This window comes from Emys orbicularis, chromosome 1 (assembly GCF_028017835.1).
Source record: "Emys orbicularis isolate rEmyOrb1 chromosome 1, rEmyOrb1.hap1, whole genome shotgun sequence".
NCBI classification, from domain to species: Eukaryota; Metazoa; Chordata; order Testudines; family Emydidae; genus Emys; species Emys orbicularis.
In genome coordinates this window covers 187,174,573-187,190,142 of record NC_088683.1, presented here as the reverse complement: position 1 = coordinate 187,190,142, position 15,570 = coordinate 187,174,573, and the positions used below count along the sequence as shown (strand labels likewise).

At 40.5% G+C, this 15,570-nt stretch overlaps 1 protein-coding gene across 1 annotated transcript in view; it reads right to left on the bottom strand.

Annotated features, from left to right (window-relative positions):
* The window catches only part of ROBO1 (roundabout guidance receptor 1), a gene marked incomplete at its 5' end in the record, with an annotated part of 534,368 nt that overhangs the window by 6,840 nt on the left and 511,958 nt on the right, over positions 1-15,570 (bottom strand). The window contains one exon of the mRNA XM_065420893.1: positions 13,159-13,311. Within this exon, the coding sequence (XP_065276965.1) occupies positions 13,159-13,311 (153 nt within the window). The remainder of the gene's footprint in view (positions 1-13,158; positions 13,312-15,570) is intronic.

Genomic DNA, 15,570 nt, shown 5'->3' with positions numbered 1-15,570 from the left:
GGAGCACGTCTGCAGCGCAGGGAGTCCCCCTGCACCCTAGCTTTTTTTTTTTCCTGCTTTGCCGCTCCGGCCGCGCCGCAGGTTTTTTTTTGTTTTTTTTTTGCTTGGGGCGGCAAAAAAGCCAGAGCCGGCCCTGCTCCTTGTGGATATTTATCTTCCTTGTTGAGGTCCATCCAAGAGAAGAGCAGGCTTTTGCTATAGTTGTTCAGGACCTGAAATGTACTCAGTTCTTCAGGAGGGATACGGCTATTATAAGAGAAACGTTGCTGATGGCTACACCCAAAGGGTAATCGATAAGTACTAATCGTTCTGTTATTTTTCAGAATTATAGGATGGCTCACCCAACGTCTAGTAAAGGAAATATATTCAGTCCCAGGCTTTGTGGGCACGCCATATGTAACCTTTTGCAACCTCCTTATGTTGAAATGTTCCCAATTAATCTCAATATAAATATAAGGGTGCAAACAAACCAACTTAGTTTTTAGGTTCAAGACTCTAGGTCGGTTACAGAAAATTTATTTAGTAGAGGACTGCTAGATGATACTTTGAATGATACAATTAAACTTTAGTCAAAAGAAAAAAATGATTACTTTAGCAAATAGGCATACAATTATTTCTTACACTACAATTATACTTACACTCAAAGATGAAATAGTGTATTAAAGGATGATCAGTCCACGAACAATAGAATGAAGTACAGCCTTATAATTGTGGAACCTAACCGTACCCTTCTGATGTTAATTAGAACTCTTCTGCAATTTACCAAGGCTACTCCTTTTCTAATCTATTATAAAACTAATTAACATTAAACTGCACCTTACCATAATTATATTTCCACCCCTTCCTTATTCGTTCTTTACATTACACTTTATTTAAATAAACATCTGCACTAATGTCCTTCCCAGGCTATCAATATAGACAGTATTTTAATCAAACATTCACAATCTTCAAAAACACTCATTAAAAACCTTGCTCAAACCAGTTATAATCAAAATATAACAGCAACATAATCTTGGGTCATGTCTTCGCTAACTTTAATTTTCCCACTTTACTGACTCCAACTTATCTCAGACTTTCTTATATTAGCAACTTCAATTTTCTATACTCCTGGACAATTAGGCTAACTTAGGCCCCAAACCTAATTTCTACTTATTTCTTAACCTAAACCATCCAACAGGCTACACACAGCATATATACAATTAATTCATACAAGGAAACATGATGCTAACCTGAAAGACACGGGTATGTAAAACAGGTTTTGCATTAAAAATGGCTTTCGGTACTATTTGAGTAGGTTGCATTGTAGAACCATAGGGTTAGAAGGGACCACAATGGTCGTCTAGTCTAACCCCGTGCCAAGATGCAGGGTTTGTTGTTTCTAAACCATCCAAGACAGGTGGCTGTCCAACCTCCTTTTGAAAACCTCCTGTGAAGGAGATTCCATGAGGCTTTCGGGGACAGACAGCTGTTCTCGCGGGATGGACTTCACCTGAGTAGGGAAGGAAATAGACTTCTGGGAGGGAGGCTGGCTCATCTCATCAAAAGGGCTTTAAACTAGGAACTTGGGGGAGACGGTTGGGAGATGTCCAGTTAATCTCCACGCCAGATTCCAACACTGAAAAAGAGGGCAAAGAGATAAGCACAGATATAGGTAGGGGTAGGGAATTGGACATAAGAAGGAGGGGGCGGATGGACACTACGGGGTCCGTACCAAAGTGCATAACTAATGGCAGAAAGGATAGACAGCATACGGTAAGATGTTTATACACCAATGCGAGAAGCCTAGGTAACAAAATGGAGGAATTGGAGCTCCTGGTCCAAGAAATGAAACCTGATATCATAGGAATAACCGAAATGTGGTGGAACAGTAGTCATGACTGGAGTACAGGTATGGAAGGGTATGTGCTGTTTAGGAATGACCGGAAAAAAAGGTAAAGGTGGGGGTGTGGCATTGTATGTCAATAATGAGCTAAAATGTAAAGAAATAATAAGTGATGGAATGGATAAGACGGAGTCTGTATGGGCAATTGTTACACTGGGTAAAAGAACTACTAGAGCCTCCCCTGAGATACTGCTTGGGGTGTGCTATAGACCGCAGGGATCTAGCCTGGATGCGGACAGAGAACTATTCAATGTTTTCAAGGAAGTAAAAACTAATAAGAGCTGTGTAATCATGGGGGACTTTAACTTCCCAGACATAGATTGGGGAACAAATGCTAGTAACAATAATAGGGCTTAGATGTTCCTAGACGTGCTAGCAGATGAATTCCTTCATCAAGTAGTAGCTGAACCGACGAGGGGGGATGCCATTTTAGATTTGGTGCTGGTGAGTAGTGAGGACCTCGTTGAGGAAATGGTTGTAGGGGACAACCTTGGCTCGAGTGACCATGAGCTAATTCGGTTTAAACTAAATGGAAGGATTAACAGAAATAAAACTGTGACTAAGGTTTACGATTTCAAAAAGGCCAACTTTAATAAATTAAGGCAACTACTTAGGGAAGTGGATTGGGCTAACATACTTAGAGAGCTAAAGGCAGATGAGGCCTGGGATTATTTCAAGCTGAAGTTGCACGAGCTGTCCGAGGCCTGTATCCCGAGAAAGGGGAAACGGTTAGTAGGCAGGAGAATTAGACCTAGCTGGATGAGCGGGCGTCTCAAAGGGGCGATTAAGAAAAAACAGAAAGCGTACAAAGAATGGAAGAGGGGAGAGATCGGCAAGGAAACCTACCTTATCGAGGTCAGAGCATGCAGGGATGCGGTGAGAAAGGCCAAAAGCCGTGTAGAGTTGGACCTCGCGAGGGGAATTAAATCCAATAGTAAGAGGTTTTATAGCCATATAAATAGGAAGAAAACAAAGAAAGAGGAAGTGGGACCGCTGAAGCATGTAGATGGAGTGGAGATTAAGGATAATCTAGGCATGGCACAATATCTAAATGAATATTTTGCGTCGGTCTTTAATAAGGCTAATGTAGGGCTTAGGAATAGAGGGAGCGGGACAGAGGGGAATAAAGGAGGGGCGATTGACATTACAGTATCAGAGGTGGAAGCCAAACTTGACCAGCTAAATGGGACTAAATCGGGCGGACCGGATGATCTTCATCCTAGAATATTGAAGGAGCTGGCGCGAGAAATTGCAAGCCCCTTGGCGATAATTTTTAATAAATCTGTAAACTCGGGGGTGGTACCGATGGTCTGGAAAATAGCTAATGTGGTTCCTATTTTCAAGAAGGGGAAAAAAAGTAACCCGGGTAACTACAGGCCTGTTAGTTTAACTTCTGTAGTATGCAAGGTCTTGGAAAAAATTTTGAAGGAGAAAGTAGTTGAGGACCTTGAGGTGAATGGCAATTGGGACAAATTACAACATGGGTTTACGAAAGGCAGATCGTGCCAAACCAACTTGATCTCCTTCTTTGAGAAAGTAACAGACCTTCTAGATAAAGGAAATGCGGTGGATCTAATTTACCTCGATTTTAGTAAAGCGTTTGATACTGTGCCGCACGAGGAATTATTGGTTAAATTAGAAAAGATGGGGATCGATATGAAAATCCAGAGGTGGATAAAGAACTGGTTAAAGGGGAGACTGCAGCGGGTAGTACTGAAAGGTGAACTGTCGGGTTGGAGGGAGGTCACCAGTGGGGTTCCTCAAGGTTCGGTTTTGGGTCCGATTTTATTTAATCTATTCATTACTGACCTCGGAACCGAATGTAGGAGTGGGCTGATAAAGTTTGCGGATGACACACAGTTGGGAGGTATTGCCAATTCGGAGAAGGATCGGGATATTCTGCAGGGAGACTTGGATGACCTTGTAAATTGGAGTAACAATAATAGGATGAGATTTAATAGTGAGAAGTGTAAGGTGATGCATTTAGGGATGACTAACAAGAATTTTAGTTATAAGTTAGGGACGCATAGGTTGGAAGTGACGGAGGAGGAGAAGGACCTCGGAGTCCTGGTTGATCGCAGGATGACTATGAGTCGTCAATGTGACGTGGCTGTGAAAAAAGCTAATGCGATCTTGGGATGCGTTAGGCGAGGTATTTCTAGTAGGGACAGGGAGGTGCTGCTTCCGTTATACAAGGCGCTGGTGAGACCTCATTTGGAGTACTGTGTGCAGTTCTGGTCTCCTATGTTTAAAAAGGATGAACTCAAACTGGAACGGGTACAGAGAAGGGCCACTAGGATGATCCGAGGAATGGAAAACCTTTCCTATGAAAGGAGACTCGAGGAGCTCGGTTTGTTTAGCCTAACCAAAAGAAGGCTGAGGGGGGATATGATTGCTCTCTTTAAATATATCAAAGGGATTAATACCAAGGAGGGAGAGGAATTATTTCAGCTCAGTAGTAATGTGGACACGAGAACGAATGGATATAAACTGGCCATGGGGAAGTTTAGGCTTGAAATTAGACGAAGGTTTCTGACCGTCAGAGGGGTGAAATTTTGGAACAGCCTTCCGAGGGAAACGGTGGGGGCGAAAGACCTCTCTGGCTTCAAGATTAGGCTTGATAAGTTTATGGAGGGAATGGTTTGATGGGATAACGTGATTTTAGTCAATTAGGCATTAACGTGCCATCGCGGGTAAAATGAGGGTCCGGCTGTAGAATCTTGCCTGTATGCTCGGGGTTCTACTGATCGCCATATTTGGGGTCGGGAAGGAATTTTCCTCCAGGGTAGATTGGCAGAGGCCCTGGAGGTTTTTCGCCTTCCTCCGCAGCATAGGGCAGGGGTCGCAGGCTGGAATATTCTGTTGTGGGTGGGTCAGCTTTTGTGGCCTGCATCATGCGGGAGGTCAGACTAGATGACCATATTGGTCCCTTCTGACCTTAAAGTCTATGAGTCTATGAGACTGCCCTAGGCAGTCTGTTCCATTGTCCCACTGTTCTTATTTTTCTGAAGTTTTTCCTGAGGTTTAATCTAAATCTATTATGATGTAGTTTGAACCCATTGCTTCTTGTCCTGCTCTCTGTGGCAAGAGAGAACAACTTTTCTCCATCTTTTTTATGGCATCCTTTTGAGTATTTGAAGACCGCTATCATGCCCCCCCACCATCTGCTCTTTTCCAAACTAAGCATACTCAGCAGTTCCTTCAGCCTTTGCTCATATGACTTGCATTCCATCCCTTTGATCATCTTTGTCACTCTCCTCTTGATCCTTTCCAGTTTCTCTACATCCTTTCTATACACTGGTAACCCAAAATTGGACACAGTACTGCAGCTAAGGCCTAAGCAGTGCTGAGTAAAGCAGTACTATCCCCTCCTATGACTTGCATGCTATGCCTCCGTTAATGCAACCTAAATTTGCATTTGCTTTTTTTGCAACAGCATTGCATTGCTGATTCATGTTGAGTTTGTGATCCACTACAACTCCCAGATCCTTCTCAGCAATGCTGCTGCCAAGCCAGTTGTCCCCAATTTTCTATTTGTTGCATTTTGTTTTTCTGCCCTAAATGTAGCACTTTACATTTGTCTTTGTTGAATTTCATTTTGTTGTGTATAGCCCAGTTCTCCAGTTTTTCAAGATCCCTCTGAATTTTAGCTCTATCCTCCAACTCCTCCTAGCTTTGTGGCATCTGCATTTTTGATCAGATCTTTTTCTTGTAGGTATGTATTATGTAAATATGACACAAATTCTTCAAGCCATTAAGTGCTTTCTGCAAGACATTTCAGAGATGTTTGAAAATAGTTGACAGCTAAACAAAGTACTGAAGAAGTCGGTAGCAATTGAGGATGCTCGGCACAGTCATACAATTGAAGCCCCAAAACCTAACATAAAGACTAATGAGACTGGCCCATTGAAAATAGTTGTATAACTTTTCTCTTTCATTTAGCTTGTGCTGCAGTATCAAATTTATACCAACACGGCAACAATAACTATTTATAAGGTGCATATATGCTATTTTTCTCTGTTCCGCATTAATACTTAACATTTTTAAAAATAGAAGGGGAAAGCTATCAGTCAGTTATAATAGCACACAACTGTATTATAAAAGGTAAAGGAAAATTTTAAAAAGCTCACGTATGGTAACTAAGATACAAGGCTACAGGAAACAAACCATAGGTACACATTAAGTAAACAGGTGAAGAAAATGTGCATGTGAGAGGTGTAAATGATAGTCCTGAGTCAGTAATGCATTCATCCCCAGTGCATCTATTATAGAATGAAGACCACTGAACATTTTAAAATCCCTGCTTCAGCAATTTGCAATGAAATGCATTCATTCTCACTATTTCCTCTGAAACGATCGGAGAGAGCTTTCAAAATCTCACAGCAGCTGCACTTTTCAGCTTTCACCTCTGTACATTCAGATAATTCAAGGTATATTTGTGCAGATGCACATTTGAACTGAAAACTGACTAAACTGGTACAACAAAAGTAAGGAGATGAGTTCAAGATGAGTAAAAACTGGAATATAAGCAGGGCTTAAATTCATCCGCAGCTGTCTGGAAAGAGCTCTGGTTAATATTTTCAAATCCGCAGGAGCCCTGGCGCGCCCTGGAGGGCAGAAGCCATGAGCTCCGGCACCCCACAGTGAAGCCCAGAGCTGAAGGGGGTGGGAGGCTTTGGGAATAATTTCTGAGAATTTAAGCCCTGAGTATAAGTAAATGGAATAATGAAATATATTCCTGGCATTAGCAACCAGAACGCTGTCCTATGGGGGCTGCTGAAGATTCCCTCTCAGGAGCACTGCAGGGGTGTGCCATAGCTGAGGGAAAGGGTGGAATGGTGCACGAAGCTCTACTTGAACCTTAGCTGGCATAGTGGTCCATGTGGAATCACTGCAGCAGGGCTAACATACAGCAGTCCTTCACATGCTTTAAGTTATGCTCGGGTTCATTTCAGTCATCAGCTGGCCTGGAATCAAGGGAGTAGAAATGTGGCTCAAGCTACATTTCCTAACTTTGGAAAACTGAGTACTTCAAGTAAAAGAAACCAATAATGCCCATCAGCCTCGCCATGCACTGGTGGTAAAGACCTGTCCATCTTAATTTATACATCTTCCAAGCACCCTCCAGGGGCAAGTCTCACACTTTGGGAAATCTTTCCCTCTGTTCCCCTTATTTGCATCAAGTATAAACGGGGAATCTTTGTAAATTCAATCTTTTTTCTTCTCCCTGCCATAACATTGGGAATTTTGTGGGCATCAGATTTGAAAAGTAGTTGGAATTATTTGAATATGGGCTGCTCTTGTAAACTTCTTCATCGGTGTCTTCTGACCTCTCAACCATTTTTAGACATGTCTTATGAAATGACACTTCTTCCCTCAGCCTGAAAGAGTACCCTGTCAAATAACCTGAATTCTCACATGGTCTGGAAACTGGAATATACTAGTAAGTGGCTGCATCAAAGTCTTTTTACTTAATGAGAGAGAGCCCATTTATTAGACAAAAGGGTAAGAAGAAAGGTGATCTTATGGCAGGGAATCTGGTTTATCTTTCTGAGGGGATTGTAAATATAGAAAAGTCTTTTTGGTAGCCCAGACAAGAGGCAGATTAAGGTTTCGTGGGGCCCTGGGCCAGAGCAAGTGTGGGGGGTCCCCTCCCTACCCCTTCTGCCTGCGGCCCTGCCCCCACAGCCCCACCCCTTTCTGCCCTTTCCCTGGGGCCCACCCTTGTTCCACCCAGGGTACCCCCATTTCCCCCCCCCACTGTAGCCCCGCAACCCCTTTTGCTCCTTTCTGCTCCCCCCCCAATGCAACCGCAAGACTGGAGAAGCTCTATCCCCCCACCATGGCCCCAGGGGCCACAGCAGGGAGTGAGAGCTCCTCCAGTCCCAGGGCTGCAGTGGGAGTATGGGTGCTGGGGCTTATCCTGCTACTCCGTGCGCTTCTGCGGGGGACCAGGGTCAGGGCGCTGGGGCGTCTCCTGCCCCACCTGCCTGGCGCTTCTGCCAGAGAGTGAGTTGAGTGTGGGGGCTTCCCCTGCCAGACTGCAGCTTCTGCTGGGAATGGGGGCTGCTGGGCGGGCTTCCACCGTCCCACGGCTGCTGCCGGGATCAGGGGCTGCTACCATAGACCGGCGTCGGGGTTCTCAGCATCCACTGGCGGCAGCGGATTTTTTCTGGGGACCCCCCAGTTGGGCAGAGGCCCCATCGGGCCAGTGGCTAATCTGCCACTGTCCGAGACGGTGCAATTTTGCCTGAAAAGCAATTACAATGGTTTTTGCCAACCAATCAAGGAACTAGTCTTGATAATCCAACAGAAATAGTCCCTTGGTACCCTTAGATCTTTGAAGATTGTTAGCTTTGCTATCTTTTGTCTAATCTCAAAACAACCCCACTCCCTACACAAAATCATTGGTAATTTCAGAAATCAGTCAGTGAAATATAATTTTAAACAAATTTTTCTCCCCCAAAACCTAACCAGTTACAAGTTAGAGTGGGCAATGATTAAAATGATTATTTAGGTAGAATTAAGGCATGATAATGGAAGAGAAAACACATCCTTATGAAAAACTTTTGTAAAATTGCATTATTACAACAATAACTACAGAAAAAGTGATAGTCTCTTCAGAGCGAGCTTTGTCATACCCTGCAGGGAAACTATAAAAATCTTCATTATAACATAGTGTTTCTTGCTGAGAAGAATCCTTTATAAAGGAAAAAGGAAACTTTTCAGAGGTCAACACTATTACACTCCTGTGGTGTTTATTTAACAGCTCAAATCACAGAGAAAATCAAAACTCAGTCTACCTCCTCTAGTACAAACTGTTATGTTTCATTATTAAAAAGAAAATGGAGGCCTCCATAGCAAGAAATAAAAAAAATTAATAACAGAGTGACATCAAACCAATAAAAGGAATTCAGAGGTACCTGGTAAAGGTCAGCTGCTCTCAACTGTTTCATTTGTGTCTGCATATCAGTGTTGTATTGTGGCCCACTTAAGACAAACAATTAACAGATGCCATTTTATAACATATTCTACTGGGAAAATCTTCCATATGTGCCTTTTGAAAAGGGTGATTATAATTTTCAATAAGAATATAAATGAGAGCATCTATAATAATCACGGGAAAAACAATTGCTGGGAAAATAATCAATCCACTAAGCCAGTTTTGTACTAAAGTGGAGAAACTGAAAATAAACATAAAAAAGATCAATCATAAGTAACGATGAATGAAATATTATTAGGAATCGTCTTTAAAAAAATTAAACATATAAAGCCTAAGTTATCTACTATCGTATCTCAGGAAAAAACAGTTGACAGTTAAAGATTGTGATATGTGTTTTCTCTAAAATATACCAGGCCAGATTTTCTTAACTGCACATACAAATATGCATACAAAACTGCAGACTTAGGCCTTGCTTCTGAAAAGTTTGAAGCACATGAGTAATTTTATGCATGTGAGCAACCCAATTCCAGGTATTACTCATGTAAGTAAAGTTCCTCACCTGCTTAACTCTTTTCAGATGCCGGTTCTAAAATGCATGAACAATAATTGAGTGAAGGCATGTACAAAACCCTAGTACAATATATAAAGGAGAAGTTTTTTCCCCCCAGTGTGCATGTTTATATAATTATAACTTACACATAATAAAAGCTTTTCATCTCACAAAAAAATGTCTCAGTTTTAAGGTCAGTATCCCCAGATGCCTCAGGATAGAAGCAGATGCTGTGTCCTATTGCAAAGATGCTTTATCCTGGAATGTCACAAGAAACTGGATGTTCAAATCATAACATCATTTTATAGAAAAAAGGATTTTGGGTAATTTGTAGAAGTTGCAAAAATGTATTTAGTTGTAATTTTTCTTTCTTTCTGAAGTTGCACAGTTTAGACATTTTGTACCATCAAGGCAGAGACACACAACAGTACAGATGGGGCTACAGTGTGGAGAGTCGGAAACATTTTGCAATTGTTTTTCATGTCAATATTTGGCAGAGCCACCTTTCCACTCGTGAGAAATGTTGCTTTAATAACCTCATCATTTATTGTGGGTGCAAATGATAACACTGAGCTATTGACCTGGTAGTTAGCTAGCTACCATTTGTGCCTACATCAAATGTGGGAGCAAGAATGGAGGCTGGATTTAAAAATCAGGCACCATATGTTGATACTGTCAATGCCATAATCTGTATGGAAAATCCCAGACTGTAACTCACTGCAGAAGATTTTCACTTTGTTTACCTAAATGCTTAGAAGTCTGAGGGCTTTTAATTAGTGATAAATCAAATCAAAACAACAATTCAAAAGAGGCTTGCAAATGTATAATTTATGACAAGTAAGGCGCAGAAAATATTTTTTAGACTTGATTTCTTAAATAAAGTATGTAAATAGGTCAGAGGAGGTTGGGTAGGGGAGAAATGCATTTGTTAGTAGGTTTTAGTAATGCGCTTGCTTGTATTTAACTCTCTGAAAGACTAGACAAAGAACAATTAAATATTCATACATTTACTCCTTACCCTCCTCTCTCAGCAAAACATTTTTAGCAACAAATATGGAGAACATTTCACAGTCTGGATGACTGTCAATGAACAAAACAACAGAGCTGAAAGCCTGTTCTACATTCAGCAGAAACTGATCTGAACTATCAGCCAAGGATATAATATTGTCATTACATTACCCTGGGTTTGTGCAATCATAGACAATGCACAGTAAACTAAAAAAACATCCTGTATTTAAAAATAAGCAATAGAAAGCAAACACATCTCCTTTCATTGCTGCATTACGAATAAAAACTCTCTGAAATAACAATAATCTACTTCATAAACTGTGCCATAAGAAAGAAAACAAAACCAGAATTTTTACAGCATATGCCTATAATGCTGCTGACAACATTCTGGGCAATTTCAACCAATCATTCGACGCTTGAATTTGCTTCCATATTTTTTATCACCCAGCTGTGTAAATCCTTCATATCACAGATATTTCATAAAACTGCTAGCAAATATTTATTGAGCTAATGTAGTCAAGTAATTTGGGAATGGTCAGAAATGCTTCTATGCTACATAAGAAATAGCTGTTGTTTAGCAGTCACTTGTGAATGCAGGTTTTATTGAAAACATAGAGAAACTGATGAAATAATTAATCTCTTCTCCCTTTTAGTATTTAACAGCTCCAGCCAGTGATAAAAGTCCAGGTTCAGACCATTAGTTTTCTTCCACTGTAAACTAGACTGCTCACTCATTATGGGGAAAAACTAGAAGCTTCTCTAGTAGTAAGCACTGCTTTATAAAAGAAATAAATCACAGTATGACACCAAACCAATAGAAGAAACTAAGAGGTACCTTGAAAGGTCAACTGTGCTCAATTGTTTCTTTCATGTCCACATATCACTGTTCTCCACTTAAGGAAAATAATTAGTAGATATTTTTTTATAGCTTATTCTAAAGGACCAGCTTCTATATGTGCCTATTAAAATGAGTGATTATAATTTTCTGTAAGGCTTCAAATATAGCTATGCAAATGGATTGGGGGTAAAAAAATAATAATAAAACACAACTGAACTGGGTTTTATTAGCATTGCAGAAAATAGAACAACTCCCTACTGTCTGACCACCACAACGTATAGCAAATTAATTATAACACATAGGTTACCAGAAAATCATGTCTAATTAGAAAACATGCTGAAATAAGCATCTGCTGTAGCACACAAAACAAATATTGATCACAACTGTCAAATCTGTTACAATTTTTAACCACACTGCTGTATGGTCTAACTTGGTATAATTACTTTTACGAAATACACCAAATACAGATCCCTCGCTTATTTATTCCTGTGCTAGAGGGAAAGAAATGGTCACATAAAACTCCAGTCCAGATTTTCTTTCTGATGTTCTAGCTACTGTAGATGTGATTATATCAAGGTTTGATGTTTAGCCAATTTTTCAGTTAAGAGCATTCTCTTCAAGATAATAAAAGCTGATAAAATGTCCATAAAATCTTGTAAAATGCCATTACAGAGGTCCCATAAATGTAAAATTGCTAGTATAGTTTTGGGATTTACACCCTGTGTTGTCCCTTTCACAGAAGCAAATGCACAAAACCACTGTAAATAACCTCTTGAAATCAGATAATATTCTGACAGCTCAGTTTCACTGACAAAAGGGACCTGGGCAGAAGCCAAGAGGCCCAGGTGCACTGTGTCATGCCAGTATTTAATGCAGTCTAATATCAGATGGATGCTAGTGAGAGAAAATACTCAGAATAAAGTCAGATAATAGCACGGACAACCACTCATTGCAAAATTACTTCTGCTCATCATGCTGTGAGCTTTGTATTAAATTTTTCTGTCAAGTGGTAGGAATCACAGGGAGAAGTGGCTCAAAACCCCCTTCTTGTAACCCTGGATAAGGATCTATAATATTAGGCTTTCATATGATAATGGCAAATGATGCCCCTCTTTGAAAAATTTCTGACTGGTAATGAAAGTCCTAATCAGATTGTTGTTGCTGAGAACCAGGAGGTGGGGAATGATGCCTCTGACACTCCTTCGTTCCCCTCCTCCTTTAGCAAATTTAGCAAACTTGACAAGATGGGTAAGTCTTCAAGAATTTATCTTACATGAATTTCCACAAAGCCCTTGAGTTGTTTATAAAAACTAGAAGGCGGTAGTTTAATAAAAGCTGGGCCACCTGAGGCATTTTCATTAAAGGCTTTCTCTAGACAACATCACAATGTTTGCATTATCCTCCTATACTCCCCAGAGAATACAAGCATTACCTTTTCAGCAGGAGTCGATATTGTGTGTGAAGGCATGAGAGAAGATGATTACATTTTGCCTTTTGGTGCACAAAGTAACTAACAATACTCGCATTCGGATTAAAATTCAGCTATTTTGTTGGTTACCATCTGAATGCTAAATTGTTTCTGTGCGAAAAAACTGACACTTTGGAGGAGTTATTGTTCCATTATTTTAATGAAAATTTTAAACCCAGGCGCACATTATTTTCAGCTACTGTACCTATATGTGCTACCTTTTCTCTTAAATAAAGGCAGCAATTAGCCTATTAGGACACTAGAGAAAACAGGTGCAGTGGAGGCATCCATAAAGACTATCAAGTATGGAAATTTAAAATGATTAATTTGCTCAACATATGTAGCAATAGCAAACACAAATCACTGATTTTTTTAAAAAACATAATGTTATCTCTGAGGAAAACCTTTACACACTCAGCATATATCTAGAGCAGTTCATTGACACTTTCACCTGTTTCAGTGGACCTACCATCTGTGTAGACTTCTCTGCGCAGATGTCCTGGCTGGTGTTTTTGCTTTTTGGCAGGTCGGACCTTTTGTATTACAACAGCACTCATGTTGCTGTCAGTAGACACAGGGCTGGTGGGTCTAGGGCAGTGCGATGCATGAAAATGTCTACGGCCTGAAAAAAATAATTACAGAACAACAGAATGTTGTTATTTTTCTCTCCAAAATAAGATATTATATTCCCTCTCGTTTTAAAACGAGACTCACGTGCAGCCATTCTAAAACTGAAGTTATTTAATTATAATATTACATTAATCTAAATCTTGTAATATCCTTATTGGTGATATGGTTTACAGCATAGTTTTAAAAAACAATTGAAGAGAGACATTAATTTTCAAATCAACAAACAGGTTGACTTAAACCAGTTGCATAATTTCTGGGAAACTGTTTCTAGTAGGTCTCCCTGCAGGAATCTGAACTCTGTGACCAAGCAGGGACAGAATGCTTTATCAGCCCAATAGCTTGCAATGTCCATCAACAACAAAATGCATCACTTTCTCAATGGGCTTCATTTCCTCTGGCATGGAAAATGCACAGGTTTACTCAAATGTAGCCTGGCAGAACAATGAGAAGGACCTAGTTACAAATGCATACCGCACTGCACTGCTTGACTCATTAAGAATAAAGTACTGTTTGTGAAGTACACCAAATAGTTACTAGATCCAAAATATGAAAAATCCCCACACCAGCCTGGAAGGGGTTAATAAGGCTGAGAAGGAAGTTTGTGGCCTAATTCAGTGCTTCTCAAAGTCGGGCCGCCGCTTGTTCAGGGAAAGCCCCTGGCGGTCCAGGCCGGTTTGTTTATCTGCCGCGTTCGCAGGTTCGGCCAATCGCAGCTCCCACTGGCTGCGGTTCGCCACTGCAGGCCAATGGGGGCTGCGGGAAGCGGCGGCCAGCATATGCCTCGGCCCGCGCCGCTTCCTGCAGCCCCCATTGGCCTGGAGCGGCAAACCGCGGCCAGTGGGAGCCGCGATCAGCCAAACCTGCGGATGCGGCAGGTAAACAAACTGGCCTGGAAGAGAAGGCAGAGCACGTGGTAAGAGGTGGAAAGGAGGCGTCAGACCTGAAATCAGCTAATCCCCAAACCAACCAGGAGGTGACCCACCAGCAGTCCCTGTGATACCCTGATTTGCATTTCCTAATACTTTGTTTGTACATGAGCAGTGTCACATCTCTAGTGTTTGTATTCAGGAAAATGCAAAAAACAAAACAAAACAAAACCCCCAATTCATAATACTCTTTTGAATGTTGCTAAGTTTAATTTTTTTACATCAGTAGCATGTAAAAATATCCATTCCAAATAGTTATACAAAAGGATGAAATTGTGGCCCCATTTAAGTCAATGTGAGTTTTACCACTGACTGCAATGGGGCCAAGATTTCACTCAAAATAACTAAACTACCTCCCCTTCTTTTTCTTCATGATGAACAGCCATGTTGAAACAAAGGAATGCTAAAAGTTTGAGTGGAAATTAGAAATGAGAAAGGAATCTTGCAGCTCTGTAGAGTTGGTGAGGACAAAACTACAGTAATAGAATCCCAGTGTTCTGGCACTAGTGACTATACAGGGTTGGCGAGATAGTCACAGATCTCTTTGAACTGTGGCAGACCCATTTATCAGCTGACACTAACCCCTTTGGTAAGCACGAAGCCTACTCAGATCACTGGTTATTCATATTCAATTAATCCTGGTAGCCAATAGTGCTTGTGCTCCAACATGAAATATTTATTACATATCGAGTGTTGACCAGCGGAAAAGCCAAGTGTGGTTTGTTTGTAATCTAAGAGAAGTTTCTGAAATAATAGGTTATAAATTATGATGCCAAGCCAAGGGCAGTTCATCTCAATTATGCTCCAAACAGAGACTGATGATATTCCTAGTATAGTAAATGGCAAATAATTATCTTAAAATGTGATTAAATGTATTCTTAAACTTATAAAACCTAGAAAATAAAGTGTTAAAGGTGAAACACTCTACTTTATCCATGTCTACTAGAATGTGAAAACTAAAACTCTCATATGATGAGAACAAAAAAGACTGGGACCGTGTACTTTACAGGGAGGATATGAAAAGTATACAAAATAATGCATTTTAGAGAAAGGGCCAACTGGAAACTTCTGTTCACCCTGTTTCATCATATAAGAAAAAAAAGCATTTAATTAAACTAAAAGGTAGCAAATTTTCAAAATCTTTAAGAGGAAATAACAGTTTTATATAACCTACAATTAGATTGTAAACCTCCTGGCCACAAGGTGTCACTGAGGCTAAACGGTTAACAAGAATAAAAAAGAAACTGGATGTTTATATGGATAACAAGAATATCCAGAGTTATAATAGCAAATTCTAAACAAACAAGAGTTTTTGAAAGGGTCTA